General features: G+C 51.7%; 5 protein-coding genes across 5 annotated transcripts; 2 read left to right on the top strand and 3 right to left on the bottom strand.

Moving 5' to 3' along the window:
- Positions 1-33: 33 nt before the first annotated feature.
- BDV59DRAFT_10179 (uncharacterized protein) lies at positions 34-764 on the bottom strand. The gene has a single exon (XM_073686437.1). It carries the CDS (start codon positions 566-568, stop codon positions 104-106), a length of 465 nt encoding a protein of 154 aa, XP_073553542.1. The 5' UTR covers positions 569-764; the 3' UTR covers positions 34-103.
- nimA (serine/threonine protein kinase nimA) lies at positions 34-3084 on the bottom strand. Its single transcript, XM_073687916.1, has 3 exons — positions 2854-3084; positions 2745-2797; positions 34-2686 (listed from the first exon to the last, which is right to left on the bottom strand). Exons 1-3 carry the CDS (start codon positions 2903-2905, stop codon positions 698-700), a joined length of 2094 nt encoding a protein of 697 aa, XP_073553541.1. The 5' UTR covers positions 2906-3084; the 3' UTR covers positions 34-697.
- A 428-nt stretch (positions 3085-3512) lies between these two features.
- BDV59DRAFT_9817 (ankyrin repeat and BTB/POZ domain protein) lies at positions 3513-5769 on the top strand. Its single transcript, XM_073697453.1, has 3 exons — positions 3513-3835; positions 3943-4028; positions 4080-5769. Exons 1-3 carry the CDS (start codon positions 3602-3604, stop codon positions 5659-5661), a joined length of 1902 nt encoding a protein of 633 aa, XP_073553540.1. The 5' UTR covers positions 3513-3601; the 3' UTR covers positions 5662-5769.
- A 922-nt stretch (positions 5770-6691) lies between these two features.
- On the top strand, positions 6692-7557 carry BDV59DRAFT_9820 (uncharacterized protein). The gene has a single exon (XM_073697454.1). The coding sequence runs from the start codon at positions 6882-6884 to the stop codon at positions 7326-7328; it is 447 nt and encodes a 148-aa protein (XP_073553539.1). The 5' UTR covers positions 6692-6881; the 3' UTR covers positions 7329-7557.
- Positions 7558-15195: 7638 nt separating this feature from the next.
- Positions 15196-16353, bottom strand: BDV59DRAFT_9807 (uncharacterized protein). The gene is made up of 2 exons (XM_073697451.1): positions 15954-16353; positions 15196-15897 (listed from the first exon to the last, which is right to left on the bottom strand). The coding sequence occupies exons 1-2, from the start codon at positions 16274-16276 to the stop codon at positions 15519-15521; spliced, it is 702 nt and encodes a 233-aa protein (XP_073553538.1). The 5' UTR covers positions 16277-16353; the 3' UTR covers positions 15196-15518.
- Between the last annotated feature and the right edge of the window lie 333 nt (positions 16354-16686).

The following is a 16686-nucleotide window of genomic DNA, read 5'->3' as shown; positions in this document are numbered from 1 at the left end:
TATCTTAACTCGCCAAGTTCAACGGCAAGGTAAGGTAGACCTTTATTTTTGATGGAGCATTCTGCATTTCTATTGCAGCGGTCAAACAAAAAACAAACAGACCCTATATGTACACACGCAGTACCCCTGAAGACGCCGTCACCAGGAAGACTTTCAGAAAACGCCGTCCACCAATATGACACCAGTGAGCAAGGAAATGGACAGTCAAAAACGAATGACAGAAGCTGGTAAATCTTAAAAAGACGAAAGTGTCCCTCGCCAAAGAGGGAGCCAAATTCTCAACTGGAAACTGAACATGCCCTGAACCAAAGGTCACAAAGCACCACAAAATAGCAAGACCGGCTCTCAGATGCAAATGTCTGTACAGTATTCCAATAGAAGAAAGGTAGGAAAGACACAAAACGGACATCACTGCATAACAAAGGGAAAAATGAGCTGGTCGTCGCTGTGTCGACAAATGCGCAAGAAAATGCAGGATGGCTTCATGCCTGGCACGGCCACATTCGCTCGAACAATGCACTCCACCCGTAGTAACTCCAAAAATGGCTATTATTAGGACATATTTCATGGGCGACGCTTCCAACAATAGACGCCTTGGCCTCAGAACGAGATAAGTCTCACGGATCGATCAATGGGAATCAAATCAAAGGAAAAGCAGCGTATCAAATCTGCCGAACACAGAGTCAAAAAGTCTGATTCATCGTAGGTTGCGGATGACCTTTTTGCCACGAGCAAGGAAAGGACTAGGCATTTCATCCTTTTCAGGATCCCACACGGCTGGGGGGTCACGCTCAGTTGCAGAGGACTTCAAAACACCAGTACGAGACTCGCTTGCACACCGCTTGAGATCATCAACTGGACGACCACCGGCACGAGCTTGAGCGAGTTCTACCAGAGTTCTGCCGCCCATGTTCCGCTGCATGACAGCCTTGAACATCTCCTCTCCGCCACCATTCACTTTAGAAGGAAGCTGCTTGCCGGCCTTCCGGGTCGGCGATCCAGCATCGGCAGCCAAATTTGCTGAAGAGGGGATTTTCGAGAGCCGTCGGTGGGGGGATCTGGCCTTAGACTCTCCGTGGCGTGAGTCTGAGTGACCAGAGCTAGACATTTGCGGGAGTCTTGATTGGTTTGTTGGGAATAATGGCGGCTGCGTACTAAGTTTTTGCATGAGGGCAGCCGTGTTCTGACGCAGTAAAGGTCTGGAAGGGGCCTTGAAAGGATCAGGCTTCACCTTGGGACGAGTCGGTGATGGTAAATCAGGGGTGTCGTCCTCATCATCGGAGTACACCAGAGTCGGTTCCCACTTGGCCCGTTTACGCTCGGCTTCGGCAAAGATATTTTTCCCTGAGGATGACGTTCGACGGGGCGACAAAGAAAGGGACGCAATAGACATAGGAGACGGCTCGGCCATCTGCACATCAACAGGAGACTCGACAACAGTCTTGGAACGATTGAAAGGAGTACGCGTCTCCTTCTTGGCTGGTTTGCTTCCTGGTGACTCCATGGAGAGCTGACTTATGTCTGTGCTCGAAGGGAAGTCTGTATCATCCACGTTACTGACAGATGATTGAGAGGTGCGAGTGCTGGAACGGAAACCAGAGTCATCTCTAGAATGGCGCTTTCTTTGTTTCTCGACCTCCATAGAAACTCTTTCTTGAACCTCAATCTCGAATCTCTTGCGAAGTTTATCCAGCTCAGCCTGCACCTGGCGATCAATCTCGAGCCGTGCCTTGACTTCCCACTCTCTTCGGATAGAGTTTTCCAAGTCCGTTTTCATCTGCTGTTTTTCCTTCTCGAGTTTCGCGTAGGCCTGTTCAACGTCACGAGCTCTTTGCACAGTAGACTCTTCACGTTTTCGGAGGGTTCTCCCGAGATCGACTACCTCTTTTTCCTTGCGTAAAAGGCGAATGATTGGGAGGTTGACTAAGGCTGCGGTGTCCGGACGGTGGTCGGGGTTGACACGCAGACAGCTAGCAATAACGTTCTTCAATTCCGGGGAGTAGAAATCAGGCAGAGGAGCAAATTTCCCCTCACGAATTTTTTGTACCAGCTGGATATGGGTGCGGGCGTTGAAAGGAGGTTCCCGCTGGCAAAGCTCATACATTATGCAACCGACGGCCCAAATGTCAGAACGCAAGGTGTACTTCTCAGCGGCACATATCTCCGGCGACATGTAGAAAGGTGTACCAACGTAGGTAGAGGCAAAGTCATGAGAGTTCATCAGCTTCGACAGACCGAAGTCGCCCAGCTTGACCGCGTTGTCGCTGCCCAAGAAGATGTTTTCTGGCTTTAGGTCGCGGTGTAAGATAGTCATCTGAGCCTGTTTTCCCTTCAAGCCAGACGGTTTTGGAGCCGGACCGAGAATATTTGAGCCCACGTCGGCAGGATCGGCCCCATAATGACACCGGTAAAGGGCTGTCACCAACTGCGATAAAATACGCCAAACAAACTCCTCTTCCGCATACTTGTTTGTCTTCTTGAGGTTCTTGATGACCATGCTGAGGTCACCACCGCCACAGTATTCCATATAGAGATACAGATCCTGGCTCGCTTTAAGGTGTTCGCGATGGTAGTAGGCGACGATGTTTGGGTGTCGGAGGGAGCTGAGGATGTTGAACTCGGCTGTCAGTTGTTCCCGTTCTTTCTGGGACATTTTGATATAGTTGATCTCTTTGCGGCATAGGATCTACTCGTCGACGGGATGGTTAGCTGATAGGTCTGTCTGTATGGGTAGATCGACTTACAAAGCCATCCGCTTTCCTCCTGACTTTGCGGATTATACCGAACGAACCACAGCCTGGAAAGAGATAGTGTCAGTTTCAAGACAGGCTGCCGAGATAACATCAGGCTTACCGATCTTCTCAAGTATTTCATACTTGTCTGCTTCTGCTAACGCAATCGCCATGGTCGCTTTCAGGAGGTACCAGACCGCTGGCTGTCAACAAGAAATTACAGAGGCTCAAATAGTGATCAACAAAATCGCCGGAAGAAGTGATGAGCTCATTTATAGAGGTATGAATGTAAGGCCGGGTGCAAATGTCTCAGACCTGCTGGGTTAGTAGAGGACGCGGGTTTGGGATGGGCATGGAGCTGAAAGAATAGATTTAAAGAAGCAACCGGTATGCAACGGGTGAACAGACTGGGGATGTTTAGGTGCATTTCGGTTGCCGAGCAACGGGAGATGCCACAAGCCATTTCAGGATCAGGTAGGCGGTGAAAGGCTAGGCGGTGAGCAACGACATCACCGCCGGTATCGTTAATCATCATGATGTTGATTTGCCTCACCAACACTCTTTGCCACGCCGCCATCAGACGGTTTTCCGTCATTATCCAGCCCCTATTGACCAAAATATCAAATGGTCGCACTCCCACGCGAGGCGTCTGATCAATGTCTGCACCCTGGCATCAAGTTCTGCAAGGTGATGAGCCCCCTTTCCGTGTCAACCCCACGTGATCCCGCTTATCGATAACGTCGCCCTCTTTTGGTCCCGCCGTTTCCCTGGGAATTTCGCCAGACGTTCCGCTTCGTCTACCCGTCAAGGTATATATAATCAGCCCTACACGGCCTGCTCGTTCCCTCCTCGTTTCCGGTGACGTCGTGATGCCTGAACGGACTGTTCTTCGCAAAGATCAATTGGAGATCAGCCTACACCATGAGCAAAAACTGATCAAAGAGGGCACCATCAAGGACGACAACCCTTTAGATCTGAGTGAACCGTTTCGGGAGCTCTGCAATGCGTGCCGTAAGGGGGATCTCAAAGTTTGTCAGGAGAAGATCACAGAAGGGGTCAATATTAACGCCCGCGATCCCTATGACTATACCCCCTTGATTCTGGTGAGTGATTGTCGTTGTTGCATCGCGACCCCGCGGCAACACACCCTGATCAATGCGAGTTGTCTCCCAAGGACATGCCAGTAACGCGACTTCGGTGAGATCTGCAGGCCAGTCTTTGTGGACATTATGAGGTTGTTCAGCTGTTACTCGAATCTGGTGCATTATGTGAACGAGATACTTTCCAGGGAGAAAGGTACCTTAGACTCTCTCCGCTGCATACCCTGCTGACGGATTGATATTCTAGATGTCTATATAACGCCCTGAACGACCGTATACGGAACTTACTTCTAGAATATGATTATTCTAAATCTACAGATCCCCTACAACCTCTCGCGGCCCACATTTCTTCTCTCCTCACCCGCGACCAACCGAAGACATCCGACATTGTTGTAACAGCTGCCGACGAATCTCTCTACCTGCACAAATTCATCCTCGCTGCGCGGTCACCTTACTTCCAGAATAAACTGGTTACTGCACCGGGGACTACAACATGGAAGCTCCCAAGCATGATCCCGTCGCAGGCTTTTGGGGCGGCGATCAAGTATCTGTACTTAGGAGAACCTCCCCGTGAGTTGCGAAGTGGGCCAGGTACTGGGTTTACTGAGTCCGAGGTCTTCACCGGGCTTGATAAGATTTCCAAACATCTTGAAATCCAAACCCTTGTCGACAGTATCCTTGATAGTGGGGATCGAAGGCTGGCAAGACAGAGACGAACAATGGAGATCGCCAAGGGAAGGGATCAATTGGAGGTCTGGTTCCGAGAGAACGTGCTCCGCCACAAAGTAGTCGTCGACACGATTAAGGCTGACGATGTGAAATGGGATCGAGACAATGCAATCTTTGCGGATGTTCTCCTCCGTGCGGATGAGCTACCGGACGAGGAGGAAGAACAAAATGGCGCCCAAGTTGAGGCAGACCACGTCTCTTCAGCCTCTCAGAAATCGGTTCTATTTCCGTGCCATCGCGCAATGCTTCTGCGCTCTGAATTCTTCCAGACTATGTTCATGTCTCCCTTCCGCGAGGCTCATATGACAGACCACCTCAACATTATCAACGTCGACTGTTCCCCAGATGTACTCGAAATCATTCTCACCTTCCTCTACACCGAAAGAGCTGAATTTACGCTGGACATCGCGGTAGATGTTTTGTTCGCAGCCGACATGCTTTTCATCGAAAAGCTCAAGACCAAAGCTGCTGTAGTGATCAGTACTCTCGGTAGCGGCAGTATGTCGCAGGCTGAGGCGGCGAAAACGCGTGGTACAAAGGAGGAAGATGATCTGGATATCTATGCTATTATTCGCGCTGCATGGTTGACGCGTGTCCAACGGTTAGAAGAGTTCGCTGCCCGGTACCTGGCTTATCGTTTAGAGGCACACATCGATTCTCCCGAGTTTGCGGAGTTGATACAGGAGTCTGCATCTCGCATCCAGAGCCGACAAGAAACTGACTCGATTGAACTGCTGGATGATATTCGGTTTTACCTGGGCGAACGGTTTAGGCTGCGGTTCGACGATGCAGGCATTGAAGAAATGATGGAAGAGGGTGCACAGCAGGAGCAGAACGGCGAGACAGCTGGTATCGATGGAGATATTGAGAAGGTCGCGGGCAAAGTCGAAGCGATCAACCTTTCAAAGGGCACACCGGATGAGCATGAAGCCTCAAAGCCCATGCCCGAGCAACTTGAAAATGGACAGGGTCATGTTCCCATTATCCGGACATTGAATGGAGACATTGCCGTGGATGATTTCGACAAGGATGCGATGAATTACCAAATTCTGATGGAGAAACTCGACAACATTCTGGAGAATTTGAACTTGGATGCTTAAACATCAGACGCGGTCTTCGATGCAATTCAGAGCGAGGATGACGACGAATGACGAATACTACGAGGTATATACTACCAGATATATATATAGATGGGTAAATATGTTTTTCATTTCTTCTATTCTACCTCGTTGGCACTTCAGAAGTGATTGCACTACGGCCGATGTTGGAAATATATAAAAGCATATATCAAAATAACTATAGCACAATTAACAGCAGACCCCAAGACCAGTGCTTCACACTCAGCTACCTTGATCACCTTAATTCAATCGACATTTGCGGAACTCTGGAGATTCCCACACGTACCAGAACCACAGACTATCTCTCTCAAGAAACCAGCACCATAACACAGTCATGACTCGCCCTCATGCACCCAGCAAAGCCAACGCATTTTGATCAAGTCACAAGATTACTTACGTGTACAATACCTCCTAATGTGTCTTGCATCCATCCGGCCGAGTGCATGGCGCAAAACGCTATCAGATGCATATGCATCAACACCTATAATAGCTATATTATCATACGCATTCAGTACCGGCAAAATTACACAGTCACACCACCATGACATGCTCACACCCCTAGAGCGACCCGGGCCGCAGATAGTCAGGTCAATGCGATAGTTTAGGAGGAACTGAGCGCGATTCTCGTGCCAACAGGGTGTGGATGCTGTCTGTGCTCGACAAAGTCAAAACAAGATTAAGGGAAGGGAGAGGAAGGCGATGTCTGTAAATCCCGCGTTTCACGAACTCATGGGCCTGTGAGATCCCAGGAATGAGGTCCAACAGGCGTGACGAGACGTGTGACTTCCGGATGCATATGGGGCTGATGGCCAGCAAGAGCATCTGCGACAAAAGCAGGTTATGGATCGGGAGGCGCAGACAGACTTGCAGTCGACACGAAGATCATTCCGGGTTCCTCCACATCCCGGTGGCTTATTCTGATGTTACGAGGAGCAGCGAGTGATGATGGGGCAGTTGAATCCATCACAACCCCCCGATCATGCAGACAGTCAGTCAGCCAGCCAGCCAGCCCGGCAGCTGGTCATCACCAGCGTCCATACATCCATAATCCATGCGATAGTACATGGACTTTACGCATGCGGGGACGATCGAAGAGAACAAGAAAGCTAAAACGAGAAGAAAAAAGAAAAGAACAGCAGAAGAAGGAGCGCCAACCAACCTGCGGCATCGAAAATCAAAGCGCCCGTCGATGATCACCCATCATGATTGGTGATTTAGGCTTCTTTCTGGATGACTATCGGGCATTTCCGTCGCGGATCACTCATGGAGCAATGCATGCGCTATATTCTCGGGGTTTTTACATGCCAATCAAATCGCAGCCCGGCGATTTGGCGACGTTGAGAGGTCGATGTTGGGCGTCCATATGTGGCCACCGCTACTCGCTTGTTGGACCACTAATCACACACACCTCCTTTGCTCCTCATCGAACTAACTTTATTCTCGGATTTGGTTTGCCACGACATCACCCATCTCTTGCATACATGGATAGTGTTGGATTTCCGACTCCCTATAGAGGTGCGTCAAAGGCTGATCGACATGGCCGTCGCCTGGATCGGGTGTGTGGGGATAGCACAGTGATTGGTGCGATAATTCTGCGAACCGGACACCGTTTACGCCATCTGGAAGGCAGAAATACTGCTTGCTGCTGACGATCGAGAAGAGTGATTCAATGATCGCTTCATGATGTTCGCTATTTGGCTTTTGCAATGCAACACTAGACATACCTGACCACGGGTTGGGAGGTCGAATCGCTCAGAGTTCTGGCGCGTGGAGACTGCCTCTCTTGGCCTGACTCGGTCTCCACCAACAACACGATGGGGAGAGAAAGTATGAGAGTTAGGAGGGGCTCATGCTTTGCGCCCCCTGTCTATACTAAGTGATGTCCAGGGTTCCGTGATCAGACTAAGACGGAGGGCAGTAGCGTGTCTGTATGGTAAATCATGAGCGCCGACCAAAATTACGCTCAAAGAACGATGTGGCTGGTCTGCCATCTGGACGCGCCCGTCGGATGCAGCATCCCTGGTGGCTGATGTTGTTATTGCATTCCTACACCGCTATGAGCTATACACAGCTGGGAAATATATATTGCGTCGCGTGAGGAATGCGTTAGAGCACGAGTTGTTCGACGCAAGGGAGAGACTGCTCTGATATTGCATACTTGCAGGCCATACCTCGCCGCAGACTACACTGGTGTGGTCTGTTTGACATAGTATGCGTACGCAGTAGGACTTGGATGCGGTTCCTTTTGCCCAGGGGTAGGTAGCTAAGGTCTGGGACATCGGATGCGGCTAGCCCATCGTCTAGCACCCAGGCCCTGGTGACGACAGCCACTGCATATGATTTGATTGACCAGGTGATATGCATCGCATGCGGGCATGGGAGCCGCCCATGCCGTGATCTACCGTCCTGTAAATAGGAACCGGAATATTGTCTGCCACTAAGCCATCTCCCGTCCATGGTTCTACAAACGTGGCCGCAGCTACGCTGGAGTATTCCCTGGGATCACGCGCCGGCCCCGGAAAACCAAGAGAACCTTTACTAAATGCAGCAGAGGTTGATAGGAGTAATGGTGCAGATGCTATGGGTGTCTTGAGAAGGCCCGGAAAAAATCAAAACCCAACGACAACAACAGCAAAAAATCGCGCTGCACATCCCGTACCCCCGAAACCGGTGCAACGAGAGTTCAAGCCCGGTTAAGTCCGCGAACAAGTTCGTTTGGGAGGAAGGGTTCCAAACGGTCGAAGTCGTGAAACGACGCTATGACAGGAAGCGATCGATAAGCGAACCTTTAGCACGAGGGGCAAACAACGGCGCGAACTAAGCCCAAGCCTCGTGGGCTTGCTCCGTCTGTCCGTAGAGGTGATCCTTACGACGTCCAGATGAAGGTGTGAGATGACGCTGTTGGGTTTGACATCCATGTTTCCCTCCTGGATGATCAACGCTTCCTTCGCTTCTGGAAATGGCGCAGCACGTCACTCTTACGAGTCTTATCCACGGCGACACCGAATGCGCTCGCCCGCTATTGTCCACTTCCTTCCTTGCTCCGTGATAGTTGCCACACCATCGCCAACGATACTGCGAAGTGCAACACGGACCCTGAACCAATGCAGGAAACCATGCACATCCTACGAAAGCTGTCTCCGAATCTAACCGCTCCGACGAGTGCAGACTCCAAGACTACTGAGAGAGCTGGTCGGTTACGACGAATATCTCTTTTCTTTCCCCTACTTTTCAATCATCACTGAGCTAGCTAGCATGCATTGACGGAGTCGAATCCAACAGAACCCGAGAGATAGCCAGTCCTGAATGGACGAAGGATGATGCACCATGCATGTCGCTCGCAGTTCAAGCAGCCGAAAAAATGGCACGAAAAGCTGAGACCGCCATCTGCAGTCCTGATCACATTGCAATTTCCTACCCACCGTCGTTACGGATCGGATTATCCAGACCTTAGTCAGATTGAGTCATCGAGACCAAGATTTCGTTCTGAACTGTGACTGCTTGCGTTCTGTCGACCCTTGTCCAGTTGGATTTCGTAGCATTGGACGCGGTGGGTATGGGTCAACCCTCCTCGTCAGTCAATCATCTGGCGGCGTTGGGCGAACTTGTCTTGACGTCGACGCAGACCGCCGGCTGCTATTGCGTGTTATGAGCTGGTTCTTAACTCCGTACGGCACATTTCAGTCTTTGCGACGAACTACGTCATGATCTGTCTACGTCGTGACACCATAAGACATGCCGAAGTACTGCCGGCAAAGGCAGAATAACCCAGCATTGTACTCCGTAGACACAGCATCCCACGCAAGTTGCTCGAACAGGTAACACCTTGCCGAGCAGACATCGGATAAAATAGAATCAAAGCACTGCTGAGACGAAGAACGAAGCATCGGGGCCAAACACTCCGCGGCCGCCACCGCAAATCGTCCATTATGCCCTAGTGCATGCCCCTCCGGCTTTTGCCAGGTCAAACACCACCCACACCGTAGATAGAAACTATGCGTCGAGCGAGTCATATCAGACGGAAATGGTTCTCCAACCCCGCCTCCGTCGTCGGCAAAGTGGCTCACTGAAACAACAGACTGAACGACCGAGTCGCGGACTAATCGCAGTTTCCGTGTCCATTATGTTTACTGATTCGCGCACCTACAGGGGCGGATTGGTTGTCTGGGCCCAGCTCGTTGCTGCAGGATAAATGGGAGGAACGCGGGACACGACACGCCATGACACGCTAGAGGGGGGCACCCGCTCCACCCACCAGTGTATCGGCCAGCAACCTTTTTCTGGAGAAGTTCTGGGTCTGGCGCGGCGCTTCACTAGCCTGTTTGCGGTATGGCTCCGGGTGTCATGCCGGAGATCTGCTGGTGGTGCTTTACTGGGTGCGGTAATCGATACGATCGTGGGCTGGAGCTCTTGGGACGGGGATGTTTACTTTACGGGGGGAGACTGGGCAGATGGATATAGGGATGGGAAAGAGAGGTACTGATGCAATTTAGAGGGAGTGGAATCATCTACACCGTACACCGTTTGGATGGTACGCAGGGGATCAGAATATGGGAAGGATGAAATCCCTGGATCGCACTGCCGTTAATATAATAACCTTTGCCTGAGAACGAAAGAATTCGTAGGGCGCTTGCGCAGTCATGTCCGGGAGGGAAGCGTCTCAGCAACTACGCCAGCTGCGGGGGCTCGCCGGTGATTTCACTTCCATCGGTATATGCATGGATATCAGTACCGGAGAAATATTTGATCTTCACGGGGAGGAGTGGGTTGACGGGAATAGAAACGCTGTTGGACGACTCCATGTTCGATGGAGGGATCGCCTCTGGCCAAAACACCGCGCATGCCTTGATCCCCGGTCCATACCTGGAGCATCCTAGGTAACGAAGCTAGGCTTGGACCCGTTGCAAGCGGATTGAGACAGCGATGCCTAATCTCCGTTATGTGGAGACCCAATATACAACCTTCATTAGTAAGTGACACAGGGCGAGGCTAGGCTGACACCGCTTAGGCACGGGGAGATCCTCGCGTCCGCCATACTTCAACGGGAGGAATGACAACATCGGGGATGGGTTCACACGGCGAAATTTCTGGATGGGAAGGCGACCGGTTGCCGATACGTTCATGATGGACAGATATCTTGTTTCTTTGTTCGTCTGGGTGGAACCCACGCACCACCAGGACGAGGTGGGGAAGTGGTGATTTGGGTTGAGGGCGGACTCCGAACTGGTCGTTGACGGAGGACGCCGTACGGAGGGTGGTCCGTGTAGACGCAGGCAGGAGACTGCAGCAAGGATCGTGGATAGTATCCCGTGGGGCTTAGAGGCTGCGTGGGAGAGAGCATTCTTGGTGTTTCTTCTGCTGTTGGTGTTGTGCTTGCTGTTGTTGATTTTGTTTTGATATGGCCGGGATATACATCGGGAAATCACCGATACGGGAATGAAACCAGGAGATCCTTGGTTGGGCTGACATGACTCGGGATCAATATTGCATACTCATTGAGCTGATAGCTGGGATGGCTTCATTATCCAGCGCTTGCATTCGGCAGTCCGCCCTCAGTCGGAGCCGAGAGGATACAGCGTACGTACTGCGTACGGCGCAGAGACTGTTGTAAACCAATGACCCATACAGAGTACGACATACTCTCCAGATGTATTCCAAGACATGTCTCCATCCTGTTCAATGTTAGCAAGGCCTCCCAAGTAAAGTAAACATGATCATCCGACGCACCTGAGGCCATGCATGCAGGGACTGTGATCCTGAAGCGGAAGGCCATGAGGTCAGAGCGAGGTATTGCCTGTGACTGGCCAGCCTTAACGATGTTCGACTAGTAACGACGCTAACGCAACTTGCATCGGCGCTGCTGCCAAACTCGGGAACGGCCGAGAGCCACGTGAGTCCGTGCTTACGTGACTCCGCTGACTCATCGCCGCAGGGTCCAGAACCGCCGCGGCCGCTTTGGGTTTAGCGCGGCCAACGCCCGCTCCAGCAGTTCGAACTCTCTACGCAGTCCATACGGAGTAAACTTCTCCCAATTTCCCACTTCCTGGCTGGACCCCGGATGTGACCTGTATTCCGCCAACATCCCTTCACCCCCTCGTCTGCAGGCGAAGACGTCACTCCTGCATTCCGGTGAACCAAAGGTGACTGACTCTCCCTGCACAGTGGTCCATGCGTCCAACGTTTCACAAGCATTCGAAAGCCAAAAAAGAAGGCATCCATCCCAGTCTGCAGACAACAGCGTGGCGATCCCGTCGAGCATGGCCGGTCCATATGTTTGACACACGCCCACGCTTTCTGTGCGACATTGCTATCTCCGTCCCGTTCGCGATACGAGAATGTGTAAACCCAAAACAACACAAAAAGGACCTCTCCAAAAAGGGCTCACCCGATGAAACACTAACTTCTCACCTCCTTGTCTCTCGGGGGGAAAAAAAGCAAATGGCTGTATATGATCAGCGACTGACTGGTCGTCAGACGGCGTTCTGTCCGTGGCGCGTGGCTGGGCTGGCTGGAGATCGACTGTACAGGCGGCCGTATGGATGGCCACAGTGATCGACGCAGGCCGTCGCAGGTGCCGCCTCCAGATTGCGTCTCAGGTATGGTCGCGTAGACTAGCGACAAATGAAACAAACGAGGTGTTGGGTTAGTGGCTGTTTGGGCTGCGTCTGGGAGGAATTAGAATTTCGGACTCGACATCGATTAGGAAAGGTACACGAGTATTGATCGTCCGTCACTGCAACATCTCACGTTGCATTGGATACGGAGTGCAGGGTCGATCGGATTTTCCCCCCTAGCTGCCCTCTGACGATGCTGCGATCTGTCAACCCGGCAACAAATCACCGTTCATCCAGAGTCAGAAATAGAACGAACAATAGTCTCGGAGACATCGCTTAGACGGACGATCGTCCAACGATGTCCGTCCGGCTGAGTAATGGGCCCCCGGGCGCTAAACGGCTTGCAGTAGTTCACCCGGGACTATTTGGCGGTCAAAGCTGGGAGACGTTGGATGATCAGCGCACATCGTTGTCAATCTTTCTCAAGTTTATCGCGCGCGGATAACAGCTTTTCCGCCGGCTGTGCATCCCTGCCGATGACGGCGCCCCTGAAAGAGGATGCGACCATTCGTGAGGTGTCGACTGGCCGGAGGCCCATGTATCAGCCATGGGACTGAGTATCATGCAAATTACATAACGCAGTACTGTACTACCTCTCTCCTCCGTCGCCTCGAATATGGTCTTCTCCAAACTCTGAAACCCCACGGGCGCAACAGACTTCGTATCCAACCGAATCCCACGCAAGTCTCGTTCGTTCGAGAGTAGACAACAATGAGAAACTCAGAAAATCAAAAATCCACCGGATCGTCCGTGGCCAACTCTCCACCCCCTTTTCTCTGAGAACAGGAGTTTGTCGTGGTGGTTGTCGTATTGAGTAGTCTAGTCGGCGGCGATGGGGATTGACAGAAGGTTAAGATCCGCCAGTCGTCTGCTCGCCTTTCCCTTTTAGGTCAAGCTGTTCTTTTTAAAGAAGAGATGGACAGAGTTGGAGGGCTCCAGTCGGGCTCCATCCTGCCTTGTAAGCGATTAAGCGACCGCCGATTATCAGGGACATCATCATTTCCGACCCATACGTTATATGGGGTTATACGGCAATAGTCAGCTTCATACCAGCACAAATGTCCGAGTCATGAATCCGGACTAGTCTCACCAGTCAGGTACAACGCGTGTGCAATCCCCGCCCCTGATACACTGACGGCGGGCTACGCCGGGACCGACGTGTTCTGGAATCTCGCTTCCCGAGGTCGTAGTCTAGTGATCAGCATTCGATCCGAGGAGATCTTCATACCCGGTTCGCGGGATATCCGTGGATCACGGCTGGCAGTCACTGGCATTGCTCTGACTGGCGATGTAAGCGATGATGGGCTTGTCGCTCATGAAACTCTATAAAATGACGCTCGACGAAAGAGCTCTTTATCGAATCACCAGGCCTACAGTCCCAGGGACCGTGGATCCGGGAGAAGATCGTGCGAAACTATCCATCAATCCTCAATCTGCCATCCCAGGAAACATTCTAGATTTCTCGATGGGAAATTAAAAACGGGGGAAGGCGTCCGACGAAACATGGAACTGGGCGAACCAAGTTGCCTGCAGTACGCAGTAGATTATCGTTGAGGCCATCTCCATCGTCCTTCATAGTACTATGTCCGGGAGACCCGTCGAACAGGGAGCTAAGGCCAGAACAAGGCCCCCATTGAACCCTCCAGGGGATCCGCCCAGGCGAACGATTGGCCCAGCAAGCTTCGCTTCCACGAGACAACTTGCTGCTGATGGGGGATTCTACCGTCGGCCATCTATTAAAGTTTGGCGCTGGTGGGGGTCCGACACATGGACCGTCTATGCTGCGCTCCATCTCTTCGGCTAGTTCTGTCATGGAGACAGAGTCGTCTTAGTAATTCGCTTTCTCGCAGAGTCATTACGTTGTGGAAGATCTTCGGGTTGACCTGATGGTCGCATTGTCCTTGTTCACCGTACGCTGTATGCTTACTCCGTCCGGAGTCTACGCAGTACGGAGAAGGTCTTAGACCCCACTGGCGATTCAGTAGATCCTCCGACAAGACGGAGCATCTCTTGATCAAGAAACCTCCCGATTAATCTATATATCGTCTGAGATGACTGCCGGACCCTCGTCCCTCCTGGGAATTCCCATATTGATTAGGCCGTAGCGCGCATTGTACGATATTCCCATCGTTTCCAGAACCGATTTCCATGTACCGCTGATCATCCAGTCGGTGGGCCCACTCTCGTCTCCATGACCCTTTCGGGTTTGCTGGTGGAGGCGGCAGGGGAGCCCGGCCGAGGCATCTCGTGCACAAGGAACCGGTAGAGCCAAGTCCGTCAACCAAGGGAATCCCGAGTCCAGCCAGTCTGCCTGATGGAGGCGGTTTTGGCTAAATCATCAGCTGTCCGGGACGGACCCATGATCGGATGGTCGATCCCAATGGAAAGGAAATTGGGAATGCGAAATCCGCCCTTGGGTCTGATTGTTGGTAACCTAATCATCCGCTCCCGTGGAGATCGCCTGACCTTGGATATGGGAGGAGAAGTCTCAGATACGATGTCTCTGTCCTGGTTGCTGGGTTGCTGGAATCCCGATTCCATATTCGAAGGCTGTTGGATCCATGTTTCAGACAATCCCATAGTTCTCTGGTGAAGTCAATTCCTGGCCAGGACGAGGGTGAAAACTCGGACCGCCGACGTCATATTCCTGACCAGTCAACTGGACGCACATTACAGCGATGCGAGTCGCATGAGTAATCTATCTTCTTCCCCTACGCGTGGCTCCACGCATGCAGTTGCGATATGCACCGAGGATGCATGGCTCTATTATGTTTCGTGACGTTCGGTTGGCCGGTCGTATCTCCGTTCTGCAAAGGCCAGCCTCCCCGAGACAATCATCCACTGGTAGCGTGTCCAGTCGAAAGCCATAGAAAAATAAAAAGTAAAAACACGGACATATACCCACGGGGAGAATAGGCTGAATTGCTTTTTGATCTTCCAGGAAGCTTTGTGACTGGCTCAAAGTTAGAGGCCGGTACGGGGACTAAAGAAAGGACACTTGACGCAGTTGAGTATGGTCCGTCCTGCCGACAGCCACACAGAAAAGAAAGGAAGGTAAAAAAAAAAAGAAAAATCCTCATCCCCTGGTTAGCGTGGAGATTTTCGTCTGTCCTCGCCGCGTCCTTGTTGGCTGACAGCGCCACGATAATCTCCGGTTCCTTCATGCCGCTAAGGCTCTTGGCAGACCATTCGTCCTCTTCTCCAAGCGAAGGGGGGAGAGGGCCATCATCGCGTGGACCCAGCCATCTTGTCGTTCAAAGATTCCTTTTTGGTGTCGGATTCTAGCCTGTTTTGGGTTTGGAGCCTGTGGTAGCTGCTGCCACTCCGCGCATCATGGCTCGTAGCGCGCCCCAAGGGCTTGGGTGAGGATGGAATCACGGAGGCATTTCCCATCGCAGACCAGACGCGTTGGATCGACTGTCTCAGCGAGGAGTTAGTGAGGTTCTCCTCGATAATCGCCGGGCTGAGAACGCAGGCAGTGCGATGGTTGCCATTCACCGAGGAAGTTACTTGATGCGGTATGGAGGCAAGATCGTCGACGGAGAGGGAATCATTGACTTCTTTCCCCGTGTAAACGAGCAACGATCCTGCTCGAACCGGCGATCTGAGGATATTTTGGTCAACTTCTCCCGGAGTGGGAGTTAATCTACGGATGTATACGTATGCATACGACGACCCAGAACAGTCGTACCAAGTGATGTCCCACCCAACCCGAGGTATGCGTGTTGTCTGCGGTCTGGGAATCCGGAAGACAAAGATCGACGACGATTCAAGCTGAGATCAGGTTCACAGGCAGAGTGTGATCGTGCGGCAACGATCAGCCGTTTATGGGGCTCCTGGGATCGTTGTGACAGGTAAAACCGAGGGAGGAAAAAGATAGAAAAAAGGAGGGAGCGAGCAAAAAAAGGATGACGATCCACCGAACGATCGGCTATATTTAATATGCGAGAAAAAGGAAAGAATACGGCGTCATTACCAGACATGGATGCTCCAGGTGTCCGTGGATCTGCACTAGCGACTGGGGTTGTCTGTAGCCGAGGGGCCGAGAAGATGTTTTCGGGGGGTCATTACGATCGAGATGAGAGTAATCATCTTGAATCGTTCCGGGCATGCTGGGCCTTTATTTAGCAGCGAGTTATCAAATACAGTTGGGATATAGATTGTCAGCTATCTAGGGTTGACGGTCTCCCTGCATTGTGCGGTATGCGCATACCAGACATTCTGATAGAAAGTCAGCGTCAACCACGTTGAGGCCTCGTTGAGCCTACCGAAAACAATCGCACCGTCACCGTATTACCGATTGATTTATTAATATTTCCCATGGATTTAATTAAATAATAAAAGCAAGACCTCGCGTGTACCCAGACCACCGGTCGTTAATTAAGCTTTGGAA

The sequence above is a fragment of the Aspergillus ambiguus genome, assembly GCF_047715705.1.
Source record: "Aspergillus ambiguus strain CBS 117.58 unplaced genomic scaffold BDV59scaffold_1, whole genome shotgun sequence".
Lineage (NCBI taxonomy): Eukaryota > Fungi > Ascomycota > Eurotiomycetes > Eurotiales > Aspergillaceae > Aspergillus > Aspergillus ambiguus.
The sequence above is the reverse complement of the archived record's forward strand: the minus strand, read 5'-3'. Positions and strand labels throughout refer to the sequence as shown.

Coding starts and splice junctions, on each gene's coding strand:
- BDV59DRAFT_10179 (XM_073686437.1), bottom strand. CDS start 568: ATGAAATATGTCCTAATAATAGCCATTTTTGGAGTTACTACGGGTGGA.
- nimA (XM_073687916.1), bottom strand. CDS start 2,905: ATGGCGATTGCGTTAGCAGAAGCAGACAAGTATGAAATACTTGAGAAG. Junction 2,798..2,853: donor TGAAATACTTGAGAAGATCG/GTAAGCCTGATG, acceptor ATCTCTTTCCAG/GCTGTGGTTCGTTCGGTATA. Junction 2,687..2,744: donor GGAGGAAAGCGGATGGCTTT/GTAAGTCGATCT, acceptor GTCGACGAGTAG/ATCCTATGCCGCAAAGAGAT.
- BDV59DRAFT_9817 (XM_073697453.1), top strand. CDS start 3,602: ATGCCTGAACGGACTGTTCTTCGCAAAGATCAATTGGAGATCAGCCTA. Junction 3,836..3,942: donor ACTATACCCCCTTGATTCTG/GTGAGTGATTGT, acceptor TGAGATCTGCAG/GCCAGTCTTTGTGGACATTA. Junction 4,029..4,079: donor GATACTTTCCAGGGAGAAAG/GTACCTTAGACT, acceptor TTGATATTCTAG/ATGTCTATATAACGCCCTGA.
- BDV59DRAFT_9820 (XM_073697454.1), top strand. CDS start 6,882: ATGATTGGTGATTTAGGCTTCTTTCTGGATGACTATCGGGCATTTCCG.
- BDV59DRAFT_9807 (XM_073697451.1), bottom strand. CDS start 16,276: ATGTCTGGTAATGACGCCGTATTCTTTCCTTTTTCTCGCATATTAAAT. Junction 15,898..15,953: donor CTGGGTCGTCGTATGCATAC/GTATACATCCGT, acceptor AAATATCCTCAG/ATCGCCGGTTCGAGCAGGAT.